Source organism: Perca flavescens, chromosome 24 (genome assembly GCF_004354835.1).
Source record: "Perca flavescens isolate YP-PL-M2 chromosome 24, PFLA_1.0, whole genome shotgun sequence".
Classification (NCBI taxonomy): Eukaryota; Metazoa; Chordata; class Actinopteri; order Perciformes; family Percidae; genus Perca; species Perca flavescens.
Window position 1 is genome coordinate 72,251 of NC_041354.1, and position 24,631 is coordinate 96,881.

At 40.9% G+C, this 24,631-nt stretch overlaps 1 protein-coding gene and 1 pseudogene across 3 annotated transcripts in view; both read right to left on the minus strand.

The window, feature by feature from the left end:
- Window positions 1-998: 998 nt before the first annotated feature.
- Window positions 999-13,131, minus strand: LOC114551239 (NACHT, LRR and PYD domains-containing protein 12-like; annotated as a pseudogene).
- The window catches only part of LOC114550674 (formimidoyltransferase-cyclodeaminase-like), a 99,296-nt gene continuing 87,738 nt past the window's right edge, over window positions 13,074-24,631 (minus strand). For all 3 annotated transcript variants that reach the window (XM_028571434.1, XM_028571435.1, XM_028571436.1), the window contains 5 exons: window positions 21,009-21,077; window positions 18,924-19,103; window positions 18,632-18,769; window positions 15,166-15,209; window positions 13,074-13,140 (listed from right to left, as the gene is read on the minus strand). In XM_028571434.1, the coding sequence (XP_028427235.1) occupies window positions 15,180-15,209; window positions 18,632-18,769; window positions 18,924-19,103; window positions 21,009-21,077 (417 nt within the window). In that variant the 3' untranslated portion in view covers window positions 13,074-13,140; window positions 15,166-15,179. The remainder of the gene's footprint in view (window positions 13,141-15,165; window positions 15,210-18,631; window positions 18,770-18,923; window positions 19,104-21,008; window positions 21,078-24,631) is intronic.

The following is a 24,631-nucleotide window of genomic DNA, read 5'->3' on the forward strand; positions in this document are numbered from 1 at the left end:
TATATCTTTCATAAAGAAACCCATCAGGGAATGTTAATGGGGTTGACGTTCTCTAAATGTTCTATCTTTTCTGAGTGCACCTCTCTCTCTCTCCGCACACCGAGCTCTACCGGATCTACTAAGAACGGTGATGCCGTCACAAAATGCAAAAATTTGCCTTGACAATGAACGTTTCTGACTTGCATAAGATTCGCTGCTTTGGTGCCTCAGTGGCTGTTTGACTTTAAGTTTTTTGTTTGTTTTTGTTCAATCTGGGGACAAAACGCCACTACACAAGTAAAAAACCCTCCCTTGAAGTGGAGATTCTTGTTGATGGACTTTGTGGAAATTTGGATTGCTCATGAGGAAAAGACAACTGTTGGATTATCATGTGGAAAGAGGCGTCGGAGCATGAAGAGTCAGCGGCCTACGGACAACGCATAAAGCCACGCAACAGCATCGGTACGTGAAGATATGAACTCAGGAGACTGTTGGAAAACAGCTTAAGAGTCACTGACTACGTTTACATGCACTTAACATTCAGGTTTTGCCCCAAAACGTCCAACAGCAAAGTCTTTTTTCCATTTTAATACCGCCCGCCAATCAGAATCACTCAGGGGAGAAAACAAACGTGGATATGAGCGGAACAGATCTGTACGAAGGTTAACTTACGACAAAACTGACTGACTCTTAGAATTATAATAACAAAATAAAAACATTATATCATAATAAAACATAATATAAAATATACCACAAAGTACTCAAGTTAAAGTACTGATACCACAGTGTAGAAATAAGTAAAAGTACAAAAGTATCAGCATAAAAATACTTAAAGTACCAAAAGTAAAAGTGGTGATTCTGCAGAATAATCAGTATATTATTACTGGTTTCTAATGACTGATTACTTTAATGTTGCAACTAGTAATCTGTAATAATACATCATCATTTATGATCTGATTGTATTTAGTTTTAATAATCTGAAAAGAAATAAAAATATCATATAAAGAGCCTCAAAAAGGTTTAGTGATTTATTCTCTGATTGTATTTAGTTGTAATAATCTGAATGTGTAAAGGAACTAAAGCTGTTAGATAAGCAGCAAGGTCGTTGCTGAATGCTGCTTTTGGAGACAATGACGAATAGCATTACATGTCATTTAGCTGTTTGGAGCAGAATCTAATCCATTCAGGAAATCATTGGTGACACCCACATTCTTCTCACCAACATCAGCTGATGGTCCTGATTAGACTCAATTGTCTGGTTCTCTGAAAGGAGGAGACTCTCCATCCTACACAGGACACAGAGACACTGAGCAACCATATGACTTATACCCAAACCCAAACCCAGGATAAAGAGGTTCAGTGAATGTGGTGTTGAAGGTGTAGAGGTGGCTCAGTGAGTCAGAGGAGACTGTGTAGAAGGACAGAGAGCCAGCTGGACAGTCCACATACACTGCTACTCTATCAGAGACAGAGGAGGAGATGGATGTTTCTCTGTTATTGTGACTAACAGAGTAACCACCACCAGAGCAGATCAGACTCCAGGACTGATCATTATATCCAAACACACAGTCACCACTGTCTCCTCTCCTGCTGATTCCTCTGTAACCCACTGCTATAAAAACCCCTCCTCTCCTCTCAACCTCCCAGTAACAGCGACCAGTCAGACCATCTCTACACAGCAGCTGAGGACAGTCAAACCTTTCTGGATTTTTAGGATACGACTGATACTCCTCCACGTGTTTCACCTTCCTGTTGTTCTCAGACAGTTTTAGGTGTCTGTTCACTGTGTTTATGTCAAATGTGAGTTCACAGGAATCTGACAGAGAGGACGAGACACAACACAGCTGCAGTTATTAACCAATCAGCACTTTGATGATGACATCAGAGGGTTGAATGAGTGATGACACAGTTTGATGAATGAAATATAAAACACACTTACACTTCTTCAGACCTGGTGTCAACCATCTGACTCCAGCAGGCTCCACCCTGAAAGGAGGAGGGGGGGGGGCATTACATCACTCTCACACATTATTATACACTGATGTAACAGTTGGAAAGCTGGAAAAATACATCTCAAAAGTCCTGTCCTGAAGTCAGTAGGTTCAAGGTTCAGTTTTAATGTACATGGACCTTTCTCTGTAGAGATTAAAAAAAGCTTGAAAAATTGACATTCTATAAACTTGTTTAAATTTTTTCAGAACAAACTGGGCTATTAGAATATCTTATTGTCCCACTAGAGCACTGCGCTCCCAGAATGCAGAGTTACTTGTGGTTCCTAGAGTCTTTAAAAGTATAATGGAGCCAGGCTGGAACCAGCTCCCAGTATGGGTTTGGGAGGCAGACACCGTCACCACATTAAAGAGTAAACTTAAAACTCTCCTCTTTGATAAAGTTTATAGTTAGGGAGTGAGGAGTTGCATTGTTCGCCTAGACCTGTGGGGGAGGGTGTATCACAAAAGACACGGCACCCCTTCTCTTCTCAGCTTCTCTTCATAGTCATCAGATTAATCTACCAACCCTAATGCTTACTTTTGGTGAATTAAGGAGAACATTACAGGTGTAAATAGAAAAAGTGTAAAATTAACATGTTAATGTGTATTTTGGATGTTTTTTCCCCAATAGTCTGAAAGTATACATGTATGGAAGCAAAATTGCCCAAAATTGAAAAATTATGGTTTATGCTGGGGTGTCTCCCCTTAATGAAGAATGATCTAAGTTTGCATTAATAGGTTTGTGGGTAACCCTAAGTTTTTGAATGAACTAAACATAGTTCATTCATTATCATATTGTCACCTTTCAGAGCGACGGCCACAGCACATTGTATATCTGAATACAAAACACATTTTCTATCGGCTCTAAGTAGAAATGTGGATGTTCATCATGGAAATATTAACGGTATATTTCTGCATTAAAATGTCTAAAAACATCTATACCATGTTTTATATTTTTGTTGAGCTGTGTACTTACACTATCCCAAATGTTTCCAACAATGTTCAAACCCAGAGAAATATGTTATTTTATTTTAATGACATGGGTCGTTTCATTTAGTCACCTGTTAGGGGCGTCATAATTCAATGCAGCATAAAAAACTCCAGCAACAGGAAATAACATTTACAGACCTTTTTCTGTGACCAAATATTTCGTAGTTCTTCACCACTAATGTCAGGATAAAATGCGTTGTAACTTGCATTACTGAGATTGTAACGTGTATAATATTACACATAACATTTTATTAGTAATGTGTTATGTTACTGTGACACAGCCAAAAGGAATACTTATTAATGTGTTACTTCCAACACTGGCAATGAAATATGAATATTTCTCAAAATGAAAAACAGTTTATTTAAATGGAAGATATCTGTCCAAACTGCAGTGATCTTTAACAACAGGGAATTATCATTTTAGTTCCCGGAGACCTCCTACAGAAATATCTCCTTTGTATGTTCATCAGTGTTTGTACCTGAGAGTTTCCAGTCTCCAGAGAGGATCCTTCAGTCCTGCTGACAGTAGCTTCACTTCTGAGTCTCCTGGATGATTGTAGCTCAGGTCCAGCTCTCTCAGATGGGAGGGGTTGGAGCTCAGAGCTGAGACCAGAGAAGAACAGCCTTCTTCTGAGATCAGACAGCCTGACAGACTGCAAACACACAGAACAACATATGTCACATGATCTGATGATACTGTGGGGTTAGATTAACATTATCACTGATTCTTTCTATTCACAATCAAATACCCACTAATGACCATCAACAACCTGACATCATTACTGGTAACTCTCCGATTACTGTCTGATATTTCAAGATCCAGCAAGAGAGTGAGAAGAAAACAACATAAAAAATGTTCATAGAAAGAGATTGAAACTAAATAAACACATCTGTTTGAAACCATACAAGCAGAGACAATCTTAGTCACGTTACGAGTTTATCCCTTAATGTAAATCAGGATTTAGGTGACCATCAGTTGAACAGGTTGATTAATCCTGACCTGAGAGTCTCCAGTGTGCAGTGTGGACTCTTCAGTCCAACAGAGATCAGCTTTCCTCCTGAATCCTGCAGGTTGTTGTTACTCAGATCCAGCTCTCTCAGACTAGAGGACTGGGAGCTAAGAACTGTGGACAGAACTTCACAGCTTCTCTCCGACAGGTTACAGACACTCAGCCTGAAGAGACAATAATGAACAAGAAGATAAATATCAGTATTATTAAAATGTGAAAATATTATAGGTCGAGCCTGGACTAAAAGTATTATCGATAGAAAAAAGGATCTGATTTGCTCAAAAAACATACATTTTAACTTAAGAGTCAAACAAGGATATGTTTTTCAGTATAACTAAAATATAAACTGGAAATCTAGATGGTAATTTGTGAGGCATCACTAAATCTCGTGATGTACAATCTCTTCTCAGATCTTGTTAAAATCCTCAAAGTTAATTAAAATTAACTCCGGAAGAGTCTGCATCAACACAAGTACATTACCAGGCTTTGTCCCCCACTGCCAGCTCTCTGTGTGTTCTCTAATTTGGATTAACGACTGCTGGTTGTCTCTTGACTTGCAAAACTCTATACGCTTCTAAAAACAACAACCTTTGAGCTAGCAAACTACATGCTCAAAATGTGAAGTTTAGAAGAAGATGTGGATAGTGCAACAAGGCAAGCATATTGGTTCTTTCGGGGAATGATTGTAAAGATTTACAAAGAATATGTTTAGGCCATTTCCTCTCCAACTGGGACGTTTTGGGGCAGATTAGTGGGATTGCTGTGGACAAAGTACATACAGAGATACACTGGTAAGAGCCAATAAGGTTTAACCATGTATCCAGCTAATTTAAATAGCTCACGTTACTGTATTGTGTCAACAAGTTAACTTAATTGAATATTTTATGTGGAGTTTTCTTTTGCAAAAGTTCCACCAAAAAAAGTTCCTTCCTGAGACAATTTAGCAGAGCCACCGTCGCTGTGTCCAGAGCTTAGCACCACCCAGGACCATTGTGATTAGTTTAAAGAAATGTATACAACCCAGAGAAATATGTTAAATCATTTTTTAATATAATGTGTAAGGTGATCTGACCTGAGAGTCTCCAGTTTACAGTGTTGACTCTGAAGTCCAGCCAACAGCAGCTTCCCTCCTGAATCCTGCAGGTTGTTGTTACTCAGGTCAATCTCTCTCAGGCTAGAGGATTGGGAGCTGAAAACTGAGGACAGAACTTTACAGCTTTTCTCTGACAGGTTACAGGCACTCAACCTGGAGAGACGATAATGAACAAAAAGATAAATATGAGTATTATTAAAATTTCATAGGTCGAGTCTGGACTAAAGTATTATCAGAAAAAAAAAATCTCAGTTAGCATTTCCGCTCACATATTGAACTCAGTAAAAAAGTATACACATATATATATATATATATATATATATATATATATATACGTATAATATAGTATGATCTCTACATCTTTATATACAGTCTATTATCTCCACATCTTTATATACAGACTATGATCTCTACATCTTTATATACAGTCTATAATCTTTACATCTTTATATATGGTCTATGATCACTAAATCTTTATACACAGTCTATGATCCCTACATCTACATAATATGCAACATTATTATTTTAACTTGATATGACCTGAGAGTCTCCAGTTTACAGTGTAGATTCTGAAGTCCAGTCGCCAGTCGCTTCCCTCCTGAATCCTTCAGGTTGTTGTTACTTAGGTCCAGCTCTCTCAGACTAGACGACTTGGAGCTGAGAACTGAAGACAGAGCTTCACAGCTTTTCTCTGACATCTTACAGACACTCAGCCTGAAGAGACAATAATGAACAAGAAGATAAATATCAGTATTATTAAAAAGTGAAAATTTCTCTGGACTAAAGTATTATCAGAATAAACAAAGATCTCAGTTAGCATTTCAGCTTACAGATTGAACTCAGAGAAAAAAAATAAATAAAATAAAAAAAATAAAAATAAAAATATATATATATACATACACACACAGTACAGGCCAAAAGTTTGGACACACACTTCTCATTCAATGCATTTCCTTTATTTTCATGACTATTTACATTGTAGATTCTCACTGAAGGCATCAAAACTATGAATGAACACATATGGAATTATGTACTTAACAAAAAAGTGTGAAATAACTGAAAACGTCTTATATTTTAGATTCCTCAAAGTAGCCAACCTTTGCTTTTTGTTAGCGCTGCATACCCTTGGTGTTCTCTCAATGAGCTTCATGAGGTAGTTACCTGAAATGGTTTTCACTTCACAGGTGTGCCTTGTCAGGGTTAATTAGTGGAAGTTGTGTAGAAGTCAGGTTGATACACAGCCGACAGCCCTATTGGACAACTGTTAGAATTCACATTATGGCAAGAACCAATTAGCTATCGCAGAGCAAAGCTCTGTGATTCCCTGCAATGCCCGGCCGCGTCCTGCTGCGTCCGGCTCTGCAGTGCCACGTTACATCCGCAACGCCCTGCTGTGATGTTCATATGCACAGAGTAGTCAGGATCCGGTACTGGAGACTGCACTACTCAGTATGACACGATGTGCCCTGCTATGACATGAACTTCCACGACTACCTTCAAAGTCACTGTTCCATTATCTTTAATGTTACTATTATTCATCACACTCTCAACCGGCCCCGTCAGACACTGCCTATCAAGAGCCTGGGTCTGCCGAGGTTTCTTCCTAAAAGGGAGTTTTTCCTCACCACTGTTGCAACAGCCACTGCTAATGCTTGCTCTTGAAGGAATTACTGTAATTGTTGGGGTTTTGGAATTTATAGTGTGTGGTCTAGACCTACTCAATCTGTAAAGTGTCTCAAGATAACTCTGTTATGATTTGATACTATAAATAAAATTGAATTGAATAGACTGCAATAAACCTGCGCTTTGTATATCCAAGTCATGTTTCTGTGTTGTAAATCAAAACCATATCCTGGTGACAACCTCCAGAGTCCAAAAAACCTTCAGTACGATATTGCTGCCACATTTAATACAGGATTATAAAAGGACTAAAGAGACTGAATATTTTACTTGTGTTGCCACTCAGGTCCACCTCTCTCAGACTAGAGGACTGGCAACTAAGGACAAAGCTTTGTAGCTCTTTCTTACAGGTCACAGCTATTTAGCCTAAAATGATTCAATAAAATGTCCTTACAATAATTAATATACAGTATGAAGAAAATATCAGCTCATGGAACAGCTGATAACCAACCTGAGAGTTTTCAGTGTGCAGTCTGGACTCTTCAGTCCAACAGAGATCAGCTTCCCTCCTGAATCCTTCAGGTTGTTGTTACTCAGGTCCAGCTCTCTCAGACTAGAGGACTTGGAGCTGAGAACTGAGGACAAAGCTTCACAGCTTCTCTTTGACAGGTTACAGACACTCAGTCTGGAGGGACAATAATGAACAAGAAAATATCAGTATTATTAAAATGTGAACATTTCATAGGTTGAGTATGGACTAAAGTATTATCAAAAAAAACGAAGATCTCAGTTAGCATTTCAGCTCACAAACTGAACTCAAGAGTACAGAAAACATACATATATATATATATATATATATATGTATGATCTCTACATCTTTATATACTGTGTTACATACAGAGTCATTTCTATGAGTGGTATTCTTTGTCAACCACCACGGCAACCAAGCAGGAGGAAAAGAGAGATTTGTTGCTTGAAGCAGTTTAAAATCGTCCCACCAGCTGAAAGAGAGGGCATAAAGGACCTAACACGCAAGTTGCGGGATCAGATGTGCAAACTCCGGAGGGAAGAATATCTATGGCAAGAAAAGATAAAGAAACAGAAGAGGTGAATGTAGCTTCTCAAAGACCCGTACAGCTTCATTAGGACTCTTCTTGATCAACAAAAAACTAAAAAGGAGTTTATACGAGATGCACACAATGACCCCTGTAGGGGCCGGGGGCTTGGACAAAATCACAGCATCTGGAAGCCTGAAGACCCATCAGTGGAGCTGAATACAAAGGAGCCATCCTGGCAGGAAATGCAGGACATCGAGAAAGCCAAGGCTTCAGCAGCCCCAGGTCCAAGCGGTATACCATTTAATGTATACAAGCAATGTCCAAAACTTCTAGGAGGTTGTGGAGGATCCTGAGAAAGATCTGGGCAAAAGGCTTAGTTACACTAAGCTGGAAGTTAGCAGAGGGCTGTTTTGTTCCTAAGGAAGAGGGTTCTTCCTCAATTGCCCAATTTAGGACAATCTCTCTACTGAGTGTGGAATGCAAGATGTGATAACTAAGAATAACATAACTCAGAATCAATACATCAACAATTCCAAACAGAAAAGAAGTGTTCCAGGCTTTTCAGGGTGCCTGGAGCACACGTCAATGATCAACTAATTGATCTAAGAGGCAAAGCAGAAGAAAGGTGACCTAACGGTCATCTGGATAGACCTTGCAAATGCCTACGGATCAGTCCCACATGACCTCATCCAAGAAGGACTGGACCACTATTATATCCCGATGGCTATCTATGAAATATTCTCCAGCTACCTGGGAGGGTTTAACCTTAGATTCACAGCAGTGCAGTTTACAACCAAATGGCAAGTCATCCAAAATGGGATTCCTACTTGTTGCACCATCTCCCCCATATTCTTTGTCATGGGCATGAACTTGAAGGAGGAAGCCACGGCCCCATGCTGGAGTCAGGCATCCTCCAGCCAGTGCACCGTGCGTTCATGGATGACATCCCAATAACAATTGGTACACATGTCCAAGCAAGATGGGTTTTGGAAATCCTTGGCACCGTAGCCACTTGGGCAAGGATGTCTGTCAAGGCCAGCAAGTCCAGGATTCTGGTGTTCAGGAAAAGAAGGCCCACAGGGATGTTCAGTATTCATGTCCAGGGTGAGGCCATTTCATCAATTGAAGAGAACCAAGTAAAGTGTTTAGGAAAGTGGTTTGACGCATCACTCTAAGATCGGGCCAACATCAATAACACAGTGAAGTAGACCGAGGAATGGCTAAAGAAGACTGACAAGTCCAAACTCCCTGGTAAATTCAAGACCTGGCTGTACCAGCATGGTCTCCTGCCCAGGCGTCTTTGGCTCTTCACCATTTATGAGTTCCCTATGAAGGCTGTTGAGGGCATTGATAAGAAGACCAACAAGCACCTGCGAAAGTGGCTTCATTCAATTCCTCAAAGCTTTACCTCAGTGGGCCTCTACGTTCGATCAGGGAAACTACAACTTCTGTGTCCTCTGTTGTAGAGGAGATTAAAGTTGCAAAGTGTAGAGTTGTACTTAGCCTCAGAGACTCCAAAGACGACCTGGTGAGGCAAGTAGGGGGTCACAACCAGGTCCAGATGCAAAAGGGCAGCCAGCACAGCTGTAGAGCAGGCGGTGAGTGCTCTCAAGTTGCAACATATCATTGGAAGCCCCTGCGTCGGACGGAGAGGACTCAGCTCTGCACATTTCCAGCAATGGAGAAACGCAGGTGTGAAAAGCAGGCACGAGATGGTTCAGGCTGCGGTTCGGACCCGTGAGGAGGAAAGGCAGATGACAAGGGCAGTGGAACAAGGATCCCAGGGCGCATGGACCAAATGGGACCTTCCCAAGCACAAGACAACCTAACAAAAGCTGTGGTGGCTGGAGTCCTTCCGTTTTCCTTCTTCCTGTGATCTGTCAATGACACCCTTCCCTTGCCAGCACACTTACATGTATGGGGGCTTAGGGAAGATCCTAACTGCAAGCTTTGTGGTCAAAAGGGAACAGTGGTACATATACTGTCAGAGTGTAAAACAGTTCTCACCCAAGGATGGTATAGGTGGCGTCATTGCAAGGTGTTACTGTCCTTTGCTGACATATTGGAGCGGAAGTGATACAGACTTGAAGAGGGCGATCACATTCGTGAAGAAGGGAGGAAGGCCTTTTTCAACCAAGTCATCAAAGCCCAATCTCTTTCAAAACGCCAGGTCCTGGGAGATGAGGGTGGACGTGGGCAAAAGGCTGCAATTTCTGGAGGTGGTGCACACAGCCCTCCATCCAGACATTGTCTTGTGGTCAACTGAGGGCAAGAAAATAATCCTGGTTGAGCTGACGGTGCTGTGGGAGGAGGGATGTGACGTTGCCCATGAGAGGAAGACCTTGAAGTACCAGTCCCTTCTTCAGGACTGCAAGGACAAGGGATGGCAGGCATGGCTGTTCCTGGTGGAGGTCAGCTGCAGAGGTTTCCCCACCAAATCAACCTGGCAGCTACTATCAGCTCTGGGCCTGGACGAAAGGAGTAAAAACCAAGTAGCTTGTTGGATGGGGGAGGAGGCAGGATAACTAACCTGAGAGTTTCCAGTGTGCAGTGTGGACTCTTCAGTCCAACAGAGATCAGCTTCACTCCTGAATCCTGCAGGTTGTTGTTACTCAGGTCTAGCTCTCTCAGACTAGAGGACTCAGAGCTGAGAATTGAGGACAGAGCTTTACAGCTTCTCTCTGACAGGTTACAGCCACTCAGTCTGGAGAGACAACAGGAAGGAAACAAGTAATTTATATTTAACTTCTGTTGAAAGATAGAGTATTTATTGATGAATGAATCCCACTTACAGAGCTTTGTTGGAAGTTTTGAACACTGGCAGCAGCCTCAGAAGAGCCTCCTCTGAAGCAGAGTATTTCTTCAGGTCAAACACGTCCAGATCTTCTTCTGATGAGAGTAAGATGAAGACCACAGCTGACCACTGAGCAGGAGACAGTTTATTTGTGGAGAGATGTCCAGATCTTAGGCAGTTTTGGATCTCCTGCACTAGAGATCGATCATTCAGTTCATTCAGACAGTGGAACAGATTGATGCTTCTCTCTGCAGACTGATTCTCACTGATCTTCTTCTTGATGTACTTGACTGTTTTCTTGTTTGTCTGTGAGCTACTTCCTGTCTGTGTCAACAGACCTCGTAGGTGTTTCTCATTGGACTCTAGAGAAAGACCCAGGAGGAAGCGGAGGAACAAGTCCAGGTGCCCATTTGGACTCTGTAAGGCCTTGTCTACAGCACTCTGGTGGAGATGTTTTAGTTTTTCTCTGTAGACTTTAGGCAGCTGGGAGGTTGTTTGGGAGGATGTTTGTTTTCCTGACAGCAAGTTGACTCCAGAGTTGGTGAATGTCAGATGTACATGAAGAGCAGCCAGAAACTCCTGAAAACTCAGATGGACGAAGCTGAACACATTCTGGGACTCTCCTCTCTCCTCTTTAAAGATCTGTGTGAACACTCCTGAGTACACGGAGGCTGCTGTGATGTCGATGCCACATTCTGTCACGTCTGATTCATAGAAGATCAGGTTGCCTTTCTGCAGCCCGTCAAAAGCCAGTTTTCCCAAAGACTTGATCATCTTCCTGTTCTCTGGACTCCAGGGTGAATCTGCCTCAGCTCCACCAGCATACTTGATGTTCTTCACTTCGGACTGAACCATCAGGAAGTAGATGTACATCTCAGTCAGGGTCTTTGCCAGCTCTCCTCCCTCTCTCGTCTTCAACACGTCCTCCAGAACTGTAGCAGTGATCCAGCAGAAGACTGGGATGTGGCACATGATATGGAGGCTTCGTGATCTCTTGACGTGGGATATGATTCTTCTGGCCTGCTCCTCATCTCTGAATCTCTTCCTGAAGTACTCCTCCTTTTGTGGATCAGTGAACCCTCTGACCTCTGTCACCATGTCAACACAATTAGGAGGGATCTGATTGGCTGCTGCAGGTCGTGTGGTTATCCAGAGGCGAGCAGAGGGAAGCAGATTCCCCCTGATGAGGTTTGTCAGCAGCACACCCACTGAGGTGGACTCTGTAACATCAGTCAGGATCTCAGTGTTGTGGAAGTCCAGAGGAAGTCGACACTCATCCAGACCGTCAAAGATGAACACAACCTGGAACTCTTCAAACCTGCAGATTCCTGCTATTCTGATTTCATTAAAGAAGTAATGAACAAGTTCCACCAAGCTGTACCTTTTCTCTTTCAGCACATTCAGGTCTCTGAAGGTGAATGGAAATATGAAATGGATGTGCTGGTTGGCTTTGTCTTCAGCCCAGTCCAGAGTGAACTTCTGTGTTAAGACTGTTTTCCCAATGCCAGCCCCTCCCTTTGTCATCACTGTTCTGATTGGTTCATCTCTTCCAGGTGGAGTTTTAAAGATGTCGTCTTGTCTGATTGTTGGTTCTGGTGTGTCTGGTTTCCAGGATGCTGTTTCAATCTGTGTGACCTCATGTTCATCATTGAACCCTCCCTTTGTGATGTGGATCTCTGTGAACATCTGATTCAGAACGGTTTTGTTTCCTGCTTTAGCAATCCCCTCAGACACACGCTGGAATGTCTGATGTAAGTTGGATTTGACTTTTTGCTGGCACGCAGCAAGAATCTCTGAATGAATAAAACAATTAAATCAATGAGGGTTTGTTCTCGTGAATGTGAGTGTGCACATTTCTGTATTCATGAAATCTATTCAGCCCATTTGACAACAAGGTCTTGAATATGTTAACTATTGTAAAATGACTTAGTGTTCCTCAAAAACAACTGATATGTTGGGTGTCTCAGTCATACATCTATGAACTCTTCATTGTGCAAATAAACCAGAAGGTATATACTGTAACTCAATTACAGAGGGAATTAATATTGCCCAAGCAGTATCTTACAGTGACATCAGTGTGTGCAAATTTTAACCAGCAGAATAAACAAAAACAGTCTGACTTTGTTCTATGAGACACTTTAAATTTTGTTTCTCTTGTGGATGTTTGGTAGCTTGTCCTTTTGTTGTCAACACAATGTATGTTTGTAGATAAGAGGGAGACATTGGTAACAACGCTAATGTTTGTTGAAGACTGTGATATATATACATAAACGAGTTTGATTTTTGTTACATCACTTTTTTAAATTCATAATGATTATGACTTACCTGCAGGTTCATAGATGATGTTTGATAAATTCCTCACTAGCTCATTTTGATAAATCTTCCCTAAAACTATTCTGGTCACTTTAATAGTGTTTATACAGTAGGCAGAGAACATCTGGTCCACTGTCTTCACCCTGTTTATATTCTCCAGTTTACTCTTTGGGATTGCTGGGAAGTCTTCAAGGACTCCCTGCAGGTGCCACAAGAATTTTTCAAAGTCCTCAGCTCCCAAGTCTTCTAAAATTCCCAAGACGACTTCTTTAGGCGTCTTCATCTTTTGTTCCTGCAAAGATCCAAAAGGTACCAAAAAGAATTGTTTGGGGAGTTTAAAAATACTCTGATTATCAAAACAGACCAGTTTTGTAGATTATGTTATGATGACATTTGTGTAAACAAATAAGATTCAAGATTCATTCATGGATCATTATATAATGGTAATTAATAAACCAAAAGTAAAGATTCTGCATTAATTCTACTCTTACACTGATCCAGGGTTTCCTGCAGAAAATGTGTTAGTTAAGGTGGATTGGCATCTGACGGGTGTGGGAGGGGGGGTGGTGTACACACTACACTAATACACTAAATATTAAATTTAAATAATAATATATAATTAATAAATAACCAGCTTTTCAAAGTAACAATTGCAATGTGCAATTTAAGCTCATTAAACTATTTAAAAAATAAGTGCTATAGCAGTTTTACTACAGACAATGGCTGTGTCTCAAAGACCGGGCAACAGCCGGGACGTTGAGAATCCACAATCCAGTCACTTCGTCATGTATTGACGTCATTGAAACAAGAGAAGAAAGCCTCACTGATGCGAAGAACAGGACAGAGAAACATATATAAATGCTCTCTACCGTTGTGATTAGTGTTATCTTGACAACTCGCCAGTACTTTGTTTCCTACAGTCTGTGTTGATGCGACTTGTACATTACAGCCACTCAAACAGGACAGAGTAACTTTTTAAGTAACTAATTTTTTAAAGACTTAGTTAGGGCGGAAGGCGCGTGTTATTAAACACGGGCCTGTGATCCATGCTGCTGAACTCAGCCTCTCATCTGCAGAGGAAACAATCATTTCTCATTGGCTCTTCTTGTCTCTTTCCCATCACTGTCAGTTGAATGCATCATCAGCTGCTGTAGTTCTACTCTGGACATTAGACATTAAAGATCACTTTGTCAAAGCTAAAAAACTCATGGAAAGAGTGTTGGTAACATCGAGAGGCAGACACTTGTTTCCACTTGGAGATAAACTGCTATGCTGACGACACCGAGCTCTACTTATCTACAAAACCCACTGCCACTCTTCCGCCAGCTGTAATCACTGCCTGCCTCCATGATATAAACTTGTGGATGACACAAAACTACCTGAAGCTGAATAGCAGTAAATGCCGTTTTACAATTGTGCAGAGGCTCCACGCAGAGCTTTCGCCGTAGCCTTTGTAAGTGGCCTGATGTTTATACTTGTGCGCTGGTGTGTGCGTTGAGCCGCATGTGTGTGTCTGTGGGGAGTGTGTGGTAGAGGGAGAAGTGAGAGAGTGCCGGCGATTAGCGCTGGAGCGTACTGACTCTAGAGTCACTGTGTGAGAAACAAAGTGTCTCCCCTGTTCTTTCTGACCACGGTGGTAAATCTGTAGTGGGAAAAGTTAACCCTCTCCTTGATTTCACGTTGTTTATGGAGAAGGAGAACCAGGAACTGAGTTGGGGGAAATGCAACGCTACCAAGCCACGGCCGAGTGACGTGCGTTGCCGCGACGTGTAGTTAAAGTTTTCGAGAGGTGCACGCCAGGCTACGGCGTAGGGTCCGGTGTAGACACCGAGGGGCCTGCGTCTACGCCGGACCCTGTGCCGTCGATTCGACACACAACTATAAAAAGGCCTTAAGACTGAGCTGCTTGTGGTTGGCTCCAAATCAGCTATTGCTAAGATAGAACCTTTCACCCTTTCTGTAGATGGCAGCGCCAGCTTTTGCTCCAACCAGGTCAAGAGCCTTGGTGTCATACTGGACAATACATTCTCATTTAGATAAACTGTATGTCTCGTAGTGCCGTTTTCCATCTAAAGGCTCTGACACACCAACCCGACGGCCGACCGTCAGCAGAAAAGGACTGCCTCCCCCGAGTTGGTCCAAAAAGTGCCTCGGAACACACCGAAACGATGCCAACAGGAGCGTACGTTCTGCGCGTGCTCGAGACGTAATACGTCTCCATAACAGCAGGCAGCGCTAGTCTGTTACCTAACCTTATAACAGCTTTCTGCTCTCAAACTAAACCAACAAAAAGGTAAAAAGGTGTCAGACGGCTTACCTTCAGCTGGAGCTTCAGATGGCAGAAACTAACTGCGACACAACCTGTTGGAGAAACATCTGCGTCACAACACAGGACAAAGTGAACTAACTGGAGAGATTGACATTGAACTTTAATCTCTCTTATCAAAATATGTCTACAGAGCTCAAGTTACAGCTCTTTATGAGACATCATAAACACTTCCTTCTGTTTTTGTGCTGCTACAACACCTGTTTGTTCTCTGGGGATCAATAAAGTTTTATTTCATATTATGAAAGGAGGATTTACTGCAGCACTTTGAACTCCATGGACCTCATTAACTGGTAAATGATTTATTGATTTTTCATCATAAATACAAAAATTAAACATTGACAAAAAAATTAACATGTCCAACATCAGCAGTGGTGTAAAGTAACTAAGTACATTTAATCAACTACTGCAATAAGTTTGTTGTACTTTTAGTATTTCCGTATTGTGTTACTTTCTACTTTTACTGCACTACATTCATCTGACAGCTTACAACTGAAGGCATCAGTAAGTATACAGATTATAGTACCACGCACACAGGGCTGCCCTGTGTACTTTAAGTACATTTAACTGATAATACTTGTGTACTTTTATCTAAGTAATGTTTTCAATGCTAAACTGTTTTTACATGGTCGTATTAGTATTGGTATTAGTTTTACTGCACACTAGAAATGACTGAGAATCAAAGCAACACAAGTTATTCTGCTACTTGCAGGCAGAGGTGTCAAAAGTATTCACATTCATTACTCAAGTAGAAGTATAGATAATAGGGTTTGAAAAGACTTTTGTAGAAGTTGAAGTATCAACTCAAGTTTTTATTTAAGTAAAAGTGTAAAAGTACTGGTTTCAAAACTACTTAAAGTATAAAAGTAAAAGTAATGTAAGGCAGAGATCTAACCGTGTTTACTCCAGCTGCTAGCTAACGCTAAGCTAACATTACCTGCTGCCAACTGTAGTGTTAACTAGCGTCCCGTGCGGCGATGTTTTAGTTCCCTCTAACGTCCGTTTTCGGTGCATCAGAGAGAAGCGCAGGTATTTATAAGTAGCACCTAAATAAGGCACCGAAATCTGCGTTGCTATTCGGTCCGGTAGATAGCGGTCGTTAAGGCACCGGTGGCGTATTAGCACCAGGTCTGTGCAGGTGCGATGGATCGCGTACAAACTAATAGGGTGTCGGAATGTTTATACTTCTCCTCCAACCACAATCAAAGTCACTCTATCTGGATGGAGTGATTTGGATAGGGTTTTTTGTGTGTGTGTTTTTGAACGATGACAAGCCGAACAAGCCAAACTGAAATATGAGTAACGAGGCTATTTTTAAAATTTAAGGAGTAGAAAGTACAGATAATTGCGTGAAAATGTAAGGAGTAGAAGTAAAAAGTATGCTGTAAAATAATTACTCCAGTAAAGTATAGATACCCAAAATTTCTACTTAAGTAAGGTAACGAAGTATTTGTACTTCATTACTTGACACCTCTGCTTGCTGGACATGGTGGCCATAGGTGCTGATTTATGATTTCCTCTGTGGCTGCTCATTGGCGCTCGCCCTTTAAAAAAAACTAGTCAAAAAATGTTGTATGTGCATATCAGAACCTTAGGAAAAGGACAGCGGCCGAAACTAACACATGCGCCTATTAACTCCATAATAAAGCTGTAAAGTAGGCCCTCTTTTAACTCACGACAGCGCCACATCTCACTAATAGGCTACAGAGAGGATTGGCGATGAGAAGTTGAACTGACAAGTAACCGCAATCAGCTTCGTGGGTGCTCGAGCTCCGGAGCACCCATGGTATCGGCGCCTATGATGGTGGCTAACTGGGAGCACAGAGCTAAGCTCTTCTCAACACAGACTGCAGCTTTTCATACACAAACACACTAATTTCTGAATTAAAGTAGTAGTTTGAGAAAACTAACATGAGATCAGAGATCAGCTGAGAGTCGCTCAACACTGAAAAGTCTCACTTACCAAAAGTTGAAGATGGAGAAACATCTGCGTCCCAGCACGGGACAAAGTGAACTAACTGGAGAGATTGACTTTGACTTTTAATCTCCCTTATCAAAATATGTCTATGGAGATAAAGTTACAAAACTTTATGAGACATTATAAACTCTACTACTTCTCTCGGTCTTTGTGCTGCTACAACACCTGTTTGTTCTCTGGGGATCAATAACGTATCTAATCTTATAAAAGGAGAATTTACTGCAGCACTTTGAACTCCATGGACCTCATAAACTGGTAAATGATTTATTGATTTTTCATCCTAAATACAAGAATTAAACATCGACAATAAAAACTAACATGTCCAACATCAGCAGTGGTGTAAAGTAACTAAGTACATTTAATCAAGTACTGCCTTACTTATCAACATATATCTCAGACACACACGCGCACACACACACACACACACAAACACACGGCAGCAGAACCCGATCCTTCGTCGGGAGCCACCGTGCGAGCACCGACGCTTTGAATAAACTACTGCAGAGAGAGAGACACCAGACTGCACCATGTACCTGTACAGGTAAACCTTTACTACTTTATCTTCTTTATCTTTAACTAAAGAGAGAGAGAGACACCAGACTGCACCATGTACCTGTACAGGTAAACCTTTACTACTTGATCTTCTTTATCTTTAACTAAAGAGAGAGAGAGACACCAGAGTGCACCATGTATCTGTACAGGTAAACCTTTACTACTTTATCTTCTTTATCTTTAACTAAAGAGAGAGAGAGACACCAGACTGCTCCATGTACCTGTACAGGTAAACCTTTACTACTTTATCTTCTTTATCTTTAACTAAAGAGAGAGAGAGACACCAGACTGCACCATGTACCTGTACAGGTAAACCTTTACTACTTGATCTTCTATAACTCCTTTAACTATAAAGCCTGGACCTGTGTCAGAGCTCCACCCAGTGGTCAAACACAGACCTGCGTATCATGCAGCGCGCTTTAGAAACCAAACACAGCTACATCCTAAATACTCACTCTATGATTCTGTCCTTGGGGTTGAACGGGCCGAGAGAGTCCAGGCCCAGTTTACTGATCACCTGATATATCAGTATCATATGGTGATGGGTAGAGTAGGTACAGTGTATAAGGTCTGACCTCTGACCTGTTTATATATCAGTATCATATGGTGATGGTAGGGTAGGTACAGTATATAAGGTCTGACCTCTGACCTGTTTATATATCAGTATGATATGGTGATGGTAGGGTAGGTACAGTATATAAGGTCTGACCTCTGACCTGTTTATATATCAGTATCATATGGTGATGGGTAGGTTAGGTGACCTCTGACCTGTTTATATATCAGTATCATATGGTGATGGGTTAGGTCAGGTGACCTCTGACCTGTTTATATATCAGTATCATATGGTGATGGGTTAGGTCAGGTGACCTCTGACCTGTTTATATATCAGTATCATATGGTGATGGGTTAGGTCAGGTGACCTCTGACCTGTGCGATGCTACAGATCTCCTGGTGCACCGTGTGGAGGGGGGTCAGCTCGTAGTCCAGGATGTTGGTGGACACCTGGGCCATGTTGGACTCGTCCAGGTACCAGCCCATCCCCTGCACCTTCTGCAGATGCCCAGGCTGAGACAGAGACACAGAGACATACAGGGATCACTAACAGTCTGGAGATGCCCCAGAGACAGGGACACAGAGACACAGACACAGAGACATACAGAGACAGAGAGACATAGGGACATACCGAGACATACCGAGACCAAAAGATGAAGAAGCTAACCTGTGTCTTCCCGCGGCCCTGCTCCCTGATGTCCAGCGCGATGCGGTGCGCCTGCTCCTTGGTGCCGATCACGTTCACGTTGAAGGCGATCAGGAACTTACGAGCACCGGTTACCGTGGCGCCCCACGATGGCACGAACTCCGCTGGGCCGAAGTCAGGGGACCAATCAGCAAGCTTCAACTAGAGGACAGGAAGAAGGGAACATGTCGGAGACAACAGTATAAACATTTGGGATGTTTTTTTAGGACTTTTATTGTGAAACTCAGGGAAACAGGGAAATAAACCGTCCGAAAAGCGACAAAAAAATAAGCGATTAAAACGTCGGAAAAAGCTCAAAGAACGTCCCAAAAAATTTCGGAAAAAGCGACAAAAAAATGAGAAACATAGTTTCAAAAGAAGTGATTAAAAGGATGTAAAAAGTGTCAAAAAACATTGAAGAAAAGACCCCCAAAAAAGTTGGAAAAAGCAACAAAAAGTGACTAAAAAGCGGCAAAAATACCGTCAACGTGAACAATGTTTGTAATAACCAGCATCTCACGAAATCTGCCGACGCACATTCTAACCCTCCTGATTAATTTGACCCGTTTTCAACGTTTTTTATATCAGAAAGTTTAAGTTTCTTAACAACCAAATTGCCCAAAAATAACTTTGAAGCATTATGTACGTTGTAGGGAACCCATATAACAATCATCACAGGTACAATTAATGATCACTTTCATTGAATCGAACAGTCTAAAGACTAAAGTTTGACATAAACCAGTCTGTTATTCACTCAACATCCTCTGATATTAACTATTAGGCAAAATAATGCATCAGTTCAGCTTTTTCTAACTCAAAAATTAAGTATAATGTCATTTAAATTAGGTTTAATGACCATGAATTTAAAAGTGTTGAAAAAAGTTCATTTTCAATTTTGATCCATTTTCAAAAAAGTTCTTTACCAGAAATTTGGGTTTCTTTCAACCAAATTGTCCAAAAAACACTCTTCACAAGTTACATATATGATCAGTTCACTACTATAATTGAATTTGGGAGTTTTAGTTAATTTTAGCATTTGAAGAAAAAACAATTGATAAAATAACTTAAAGTGACAAAAATGTTGAAAAAAGTGACAAAAAAGTGACAAAAGAAACAAAGAAATGACAAAACAAATGCATAACAATGCATACAAATTTGGGAAAAACTTTTCTGTGTCTGGGGACTTTTGTCCCCAGACACAGAGACAGAGTAAAAAAGAGACAGACAGACACACACACACACACACACACACACACACACACAGACACACAGACACACACATACACACAGACACACACATCAGACACACACACACAGACAGACAGACAGACAGACACACACACAGACACACACACAATCAGACACACACACAGACAGACAGACAGACAGACAGACAGACAGACAGACACACACACAGACACACAGACACACACACAGACAGACAGAGACAGACAGACAGACACACACACACACAGACACACACAATCAGACACACACACACACACACACACACACACACACACACACACACACACACAGACAGAAAGACAGACACACACACAAATAGACAGAAAGACAGACAGACACACACACACACACACACACACACACACACACACACACACACACACACACACACACACACACACAGACAGACAGACAGACACACACACACACAGACAGACAGACACACACACACACACACACACACACACACACACACACACACACACACACACACACACACACACACACACACAGGAGACACACACACACAGACACACAATATATGAATATGCAAATGAGGCATTATCTAATGCTAACTTTTACTGAATTTAGGAGAATTTGACAGGAGCAAATACACAAAATGTAGTAAAATAAACACATTAATGTGTATTTTGGATGTTTTTTCCCCCAATAGTCTGAAAGAAGACACGCTATGGAAGTAAAAAAGCCCAAAAACTCAAAAATGAAAAATGATGGTTTAGCCTGGGGTGTCACCCCCCAACACACGAGACAAGGTGCAGGTTATGATGACTAATAGGTTTAAATATGAAGGTACCGTACCTCTTGGTTTCGGCCCTCGGAGAAGTTTGGGACGCACTCCACCAGCTGAGCCATGATGTCGTCTGCAGACTGAAGGAAGAGACACCAAACTAATGGTCAAAGTCCAGCCTCAGACCCCCCAAAACAAGCCCCCTAACCCCCAACCCCGACAGTAGTCAGTGTGTGTGTGAATGATTAACAGCCCGGCTGCATGTAGGTCAGCATCAGCTCAGCACAAACACTCCTCTCTACTCATTAACAAACCAACAGCCCCCCCATAGAGGCCAAAGGTCAGAGTCTGACAGATAAACTTCTACCTGGTAGTTTAGGAACTAAACATTCACATTTTTAAGAGTAACAAACAGTCAAGGAAAAACTGACGAGACAAGAAAGATAAAATAACTTATACAAAAAAACTAAAGAACATACTCACTTACCCAGATAACTTTGTTCATACCCGCGCATTGCTAGGCAACGCGGCTCACATCTCCAGCGGACCTGTGGAACCTTATTGTTTTTCTACTGATTGTTTTTATTTTTTTTCCATTATGAATGTAAGCATGTATGTTAGCATGTATGTCTGTATGCATACAGACATAGATGCATACATGCATGTCTGTATGTCTGTATGCAGACATACATGTATGCATAAATAGATGCAAACTAATTTCTAAGTTTATTACTTTATTATGACTATGTTGTGACCAGTCCATGGTTTACTATCTTTTATTAATGACCCCTATCTATCCATTCTAATCTTTCTTCTACACACAGACCTTCTTTCTTCTTTCTTTCTTCTTCCTGTTTTTAACCCTGTCACCAGAGATGGTTGGCACCAACAGGAGACTTAGGCCATCTCTGGTGGCCGTCACTGCCCGATCTGAGTCAAGTGCAGATGTGAGTCGCGCATGCTCAGATTTAGACGGTTTATGGCATAACGTGTCATACTGAAACTTGTGAAAACCATAAAATAATAAACAGAAGATGGAAATCATTTCAAAAACGTTGTAGCTCTCTATGATTGCTAACGCCTTTAGCATCTTGTAGGCTACTGCCCAAACTAATCTCACTCCTCATGTGTTTACCTAACAAATCCAACCAACAAAGGCAACGCGTGCGAGCCAATCAGAGGCACAGTAGCGTACGAGCCAATCAGAGGTAGAGTAGGGCGGGACATTAAACACAGATTAGCTCCCTGGCTCCTTTCTCCTGGCTTTGGGTTACAAAAACGTTAAGAAGATACAAAAAACCTGCTATTCTCTACGCTGTTGTTGCTATTCTATATATATATATATATATATATATATATATATATATATATATATATTCTAGTTTTTGATATCCTTTCAAGTTGTCCCTTTTTTTGGATGTTTTAGTCGCCTTTATCAAAGTCGTTGATGCTTGTCGCCTTTTTATATCACTTTTTTTCCACATTTCTGTTGCTTTTCTCCTTGTTTTTGCCTTACTGTAGAAGACATTAGACCTATAATAATAACTGGACTTGTTGTCCTGGCTCCTGTTGTTGTCGTGTTTGGGTTTTGGGGTTAAATATTTGAGGAAGTTAAATCCCAAGAGGTTAAACTCCAGCTGACAGTGAACGGTTAATCAGTGACATGCTGGATCTCTGACAGCTGATTGGCTCACAGGAAAAACTATCAGTCCTCCTCTTTTTCTCAAGACAGAGAAGAGAAATAGTTTAACTCAAATGTGCCGGAGCTATCTGAGGTTAAACACAAACACTTAGTTTTCATCAGTTATTCATTAAGATAGAAACTTTTTAGAGAAAGTTTGTTTTGTAGACTTTAGAAAAACAAGAACGTTTTGGGACCTTTAGACTTTAATACTTTTCTAGAACATGTTCCCTTTAAGTGATTGATTATGGTTAATAATCAAACTAGCAATATAACTGTTTACAACAACATACTACACTAAAACTTTACACAAGCTTCAGATTTACAAGTCAGAGGAATTTCCATTTGTGAACAGAGGTGTCAAAAGTATTCACATCCATTACTCAAGTAGGAGTATAGATACTAGGGTATAAAAAGACTTCCATAGAAGTTGAAGTATCAACTCAAGCTTTTTACTCAAGTAAAAGTTTAAAAGTACTGGTTTCAAAACTACTTAAAATTATAAAAGGGGGAAAAAATGCCATTAAGGACAAAAACATTGCCCACCTCACAGGGGCCTATAGTGCACTACCCCCACTCCCCAAAAAAACATGTTTCTAAAGGCCATAATACTATAATGTTATATTAAAATGTTAATGTTGAAAAATTTGGGATGTACCTGTTTCAGACGCATTTATGTCCATTGAAAATGCATTTCTGTACAATGCAAATACATTAAAGAACCATGTATGTGTACTACTGAGCATTAACATGTGTTTCATGGAGCAGAAGATATGATGACTAGTTGTCTATAACCCCAATTTCCACCAACTGCGTAACATCTGCGGAGTCATTAGGTTTCCACTAAAGACAACGTGTGTATTTGTATTATATCAGCCAAAGTCTGCATGTTTATGTGCATTTTGTCAAATATGCTGCACTTTTGGCATAAATTGCAGATTTTCGCGCTTGCATGATTTCATAATCTTACGTATTTTCGTCCCATAAGTCCCATAATATATCTTAGCAGAAAGTTGAAAAATGTTGCGTTTACTACTTTAAAATCACTTTTTTTCTCTTTCTCATCAAACCGCAGTTTTTGCAAGTTCCTGCAATTTCATCGCATAAAATTGCATAAATATCATATACAGCATATTCCATCACATATTTTAAGAAAACGTGCGGCATAATCAAGGAATTTTGCCCTCAACAATCACAAAAAAACTCATAATTTTTCTGGAAGGACTGACTGCAGAACCACAGCTTCTATTTTTGCCCGACGCCGGAGAGCTCCGCAGCAAATCAGCACATGGCAGATAGTACGGGACAGGAAGTCGAGCACAGAAACAAAACATCCGGTTAATTTTCAAAATAAAATACACTGTGCTCACGATGGATCATATTTCCCTGCACTACACCTTGAAAACGTCATAATGGGCGGAGACAGGCCTGAAGTCAAACTGTTGATGGTTTTGTGGTTCTGTTTATAGAAACTACATCCTGTTATATCACGCGATCATACGTGAATTCGCGAGATCTCATGGGTCATCGTGACTTCAGCGATCAGTCATGGCCGGCAGGGCAGGCTTAGTAACAACTACCCTTATATGGTGGTCTATATAGGAGTAACGAGGCTATTTTTAAAATGTAAGGAGTAGAAAGTACAGATAATTGCGTAAAAAGAAGTAAAGAGTCTGCTGTAAAATAAGGCATCCTGCCGTGAAAACTCAACTCAAAGTGTTTTATAGATTACGTTATGAATGTAATCTCCAGATAACAAAGTTGTAATGAGGTGCTAAGTTGTGTGAATTGTTGTTGAGTTGAAGGGGAACTTTGAGCTTCTGAGTTGTTTTATGATTTTATATTGAGATGTTTATGGCGCACGCTAACTCATAAATAATATCCTGCCCTGAAGCAGCTCAGACGTGGGACCACAGCAACATGTTAATGTTTAATAACCTCGAAATTTAATCCAACGTCTCAGACATTCAGCTGCTGATCAACATGGACTCTAGGGTCTTCTTCCTCTTGACT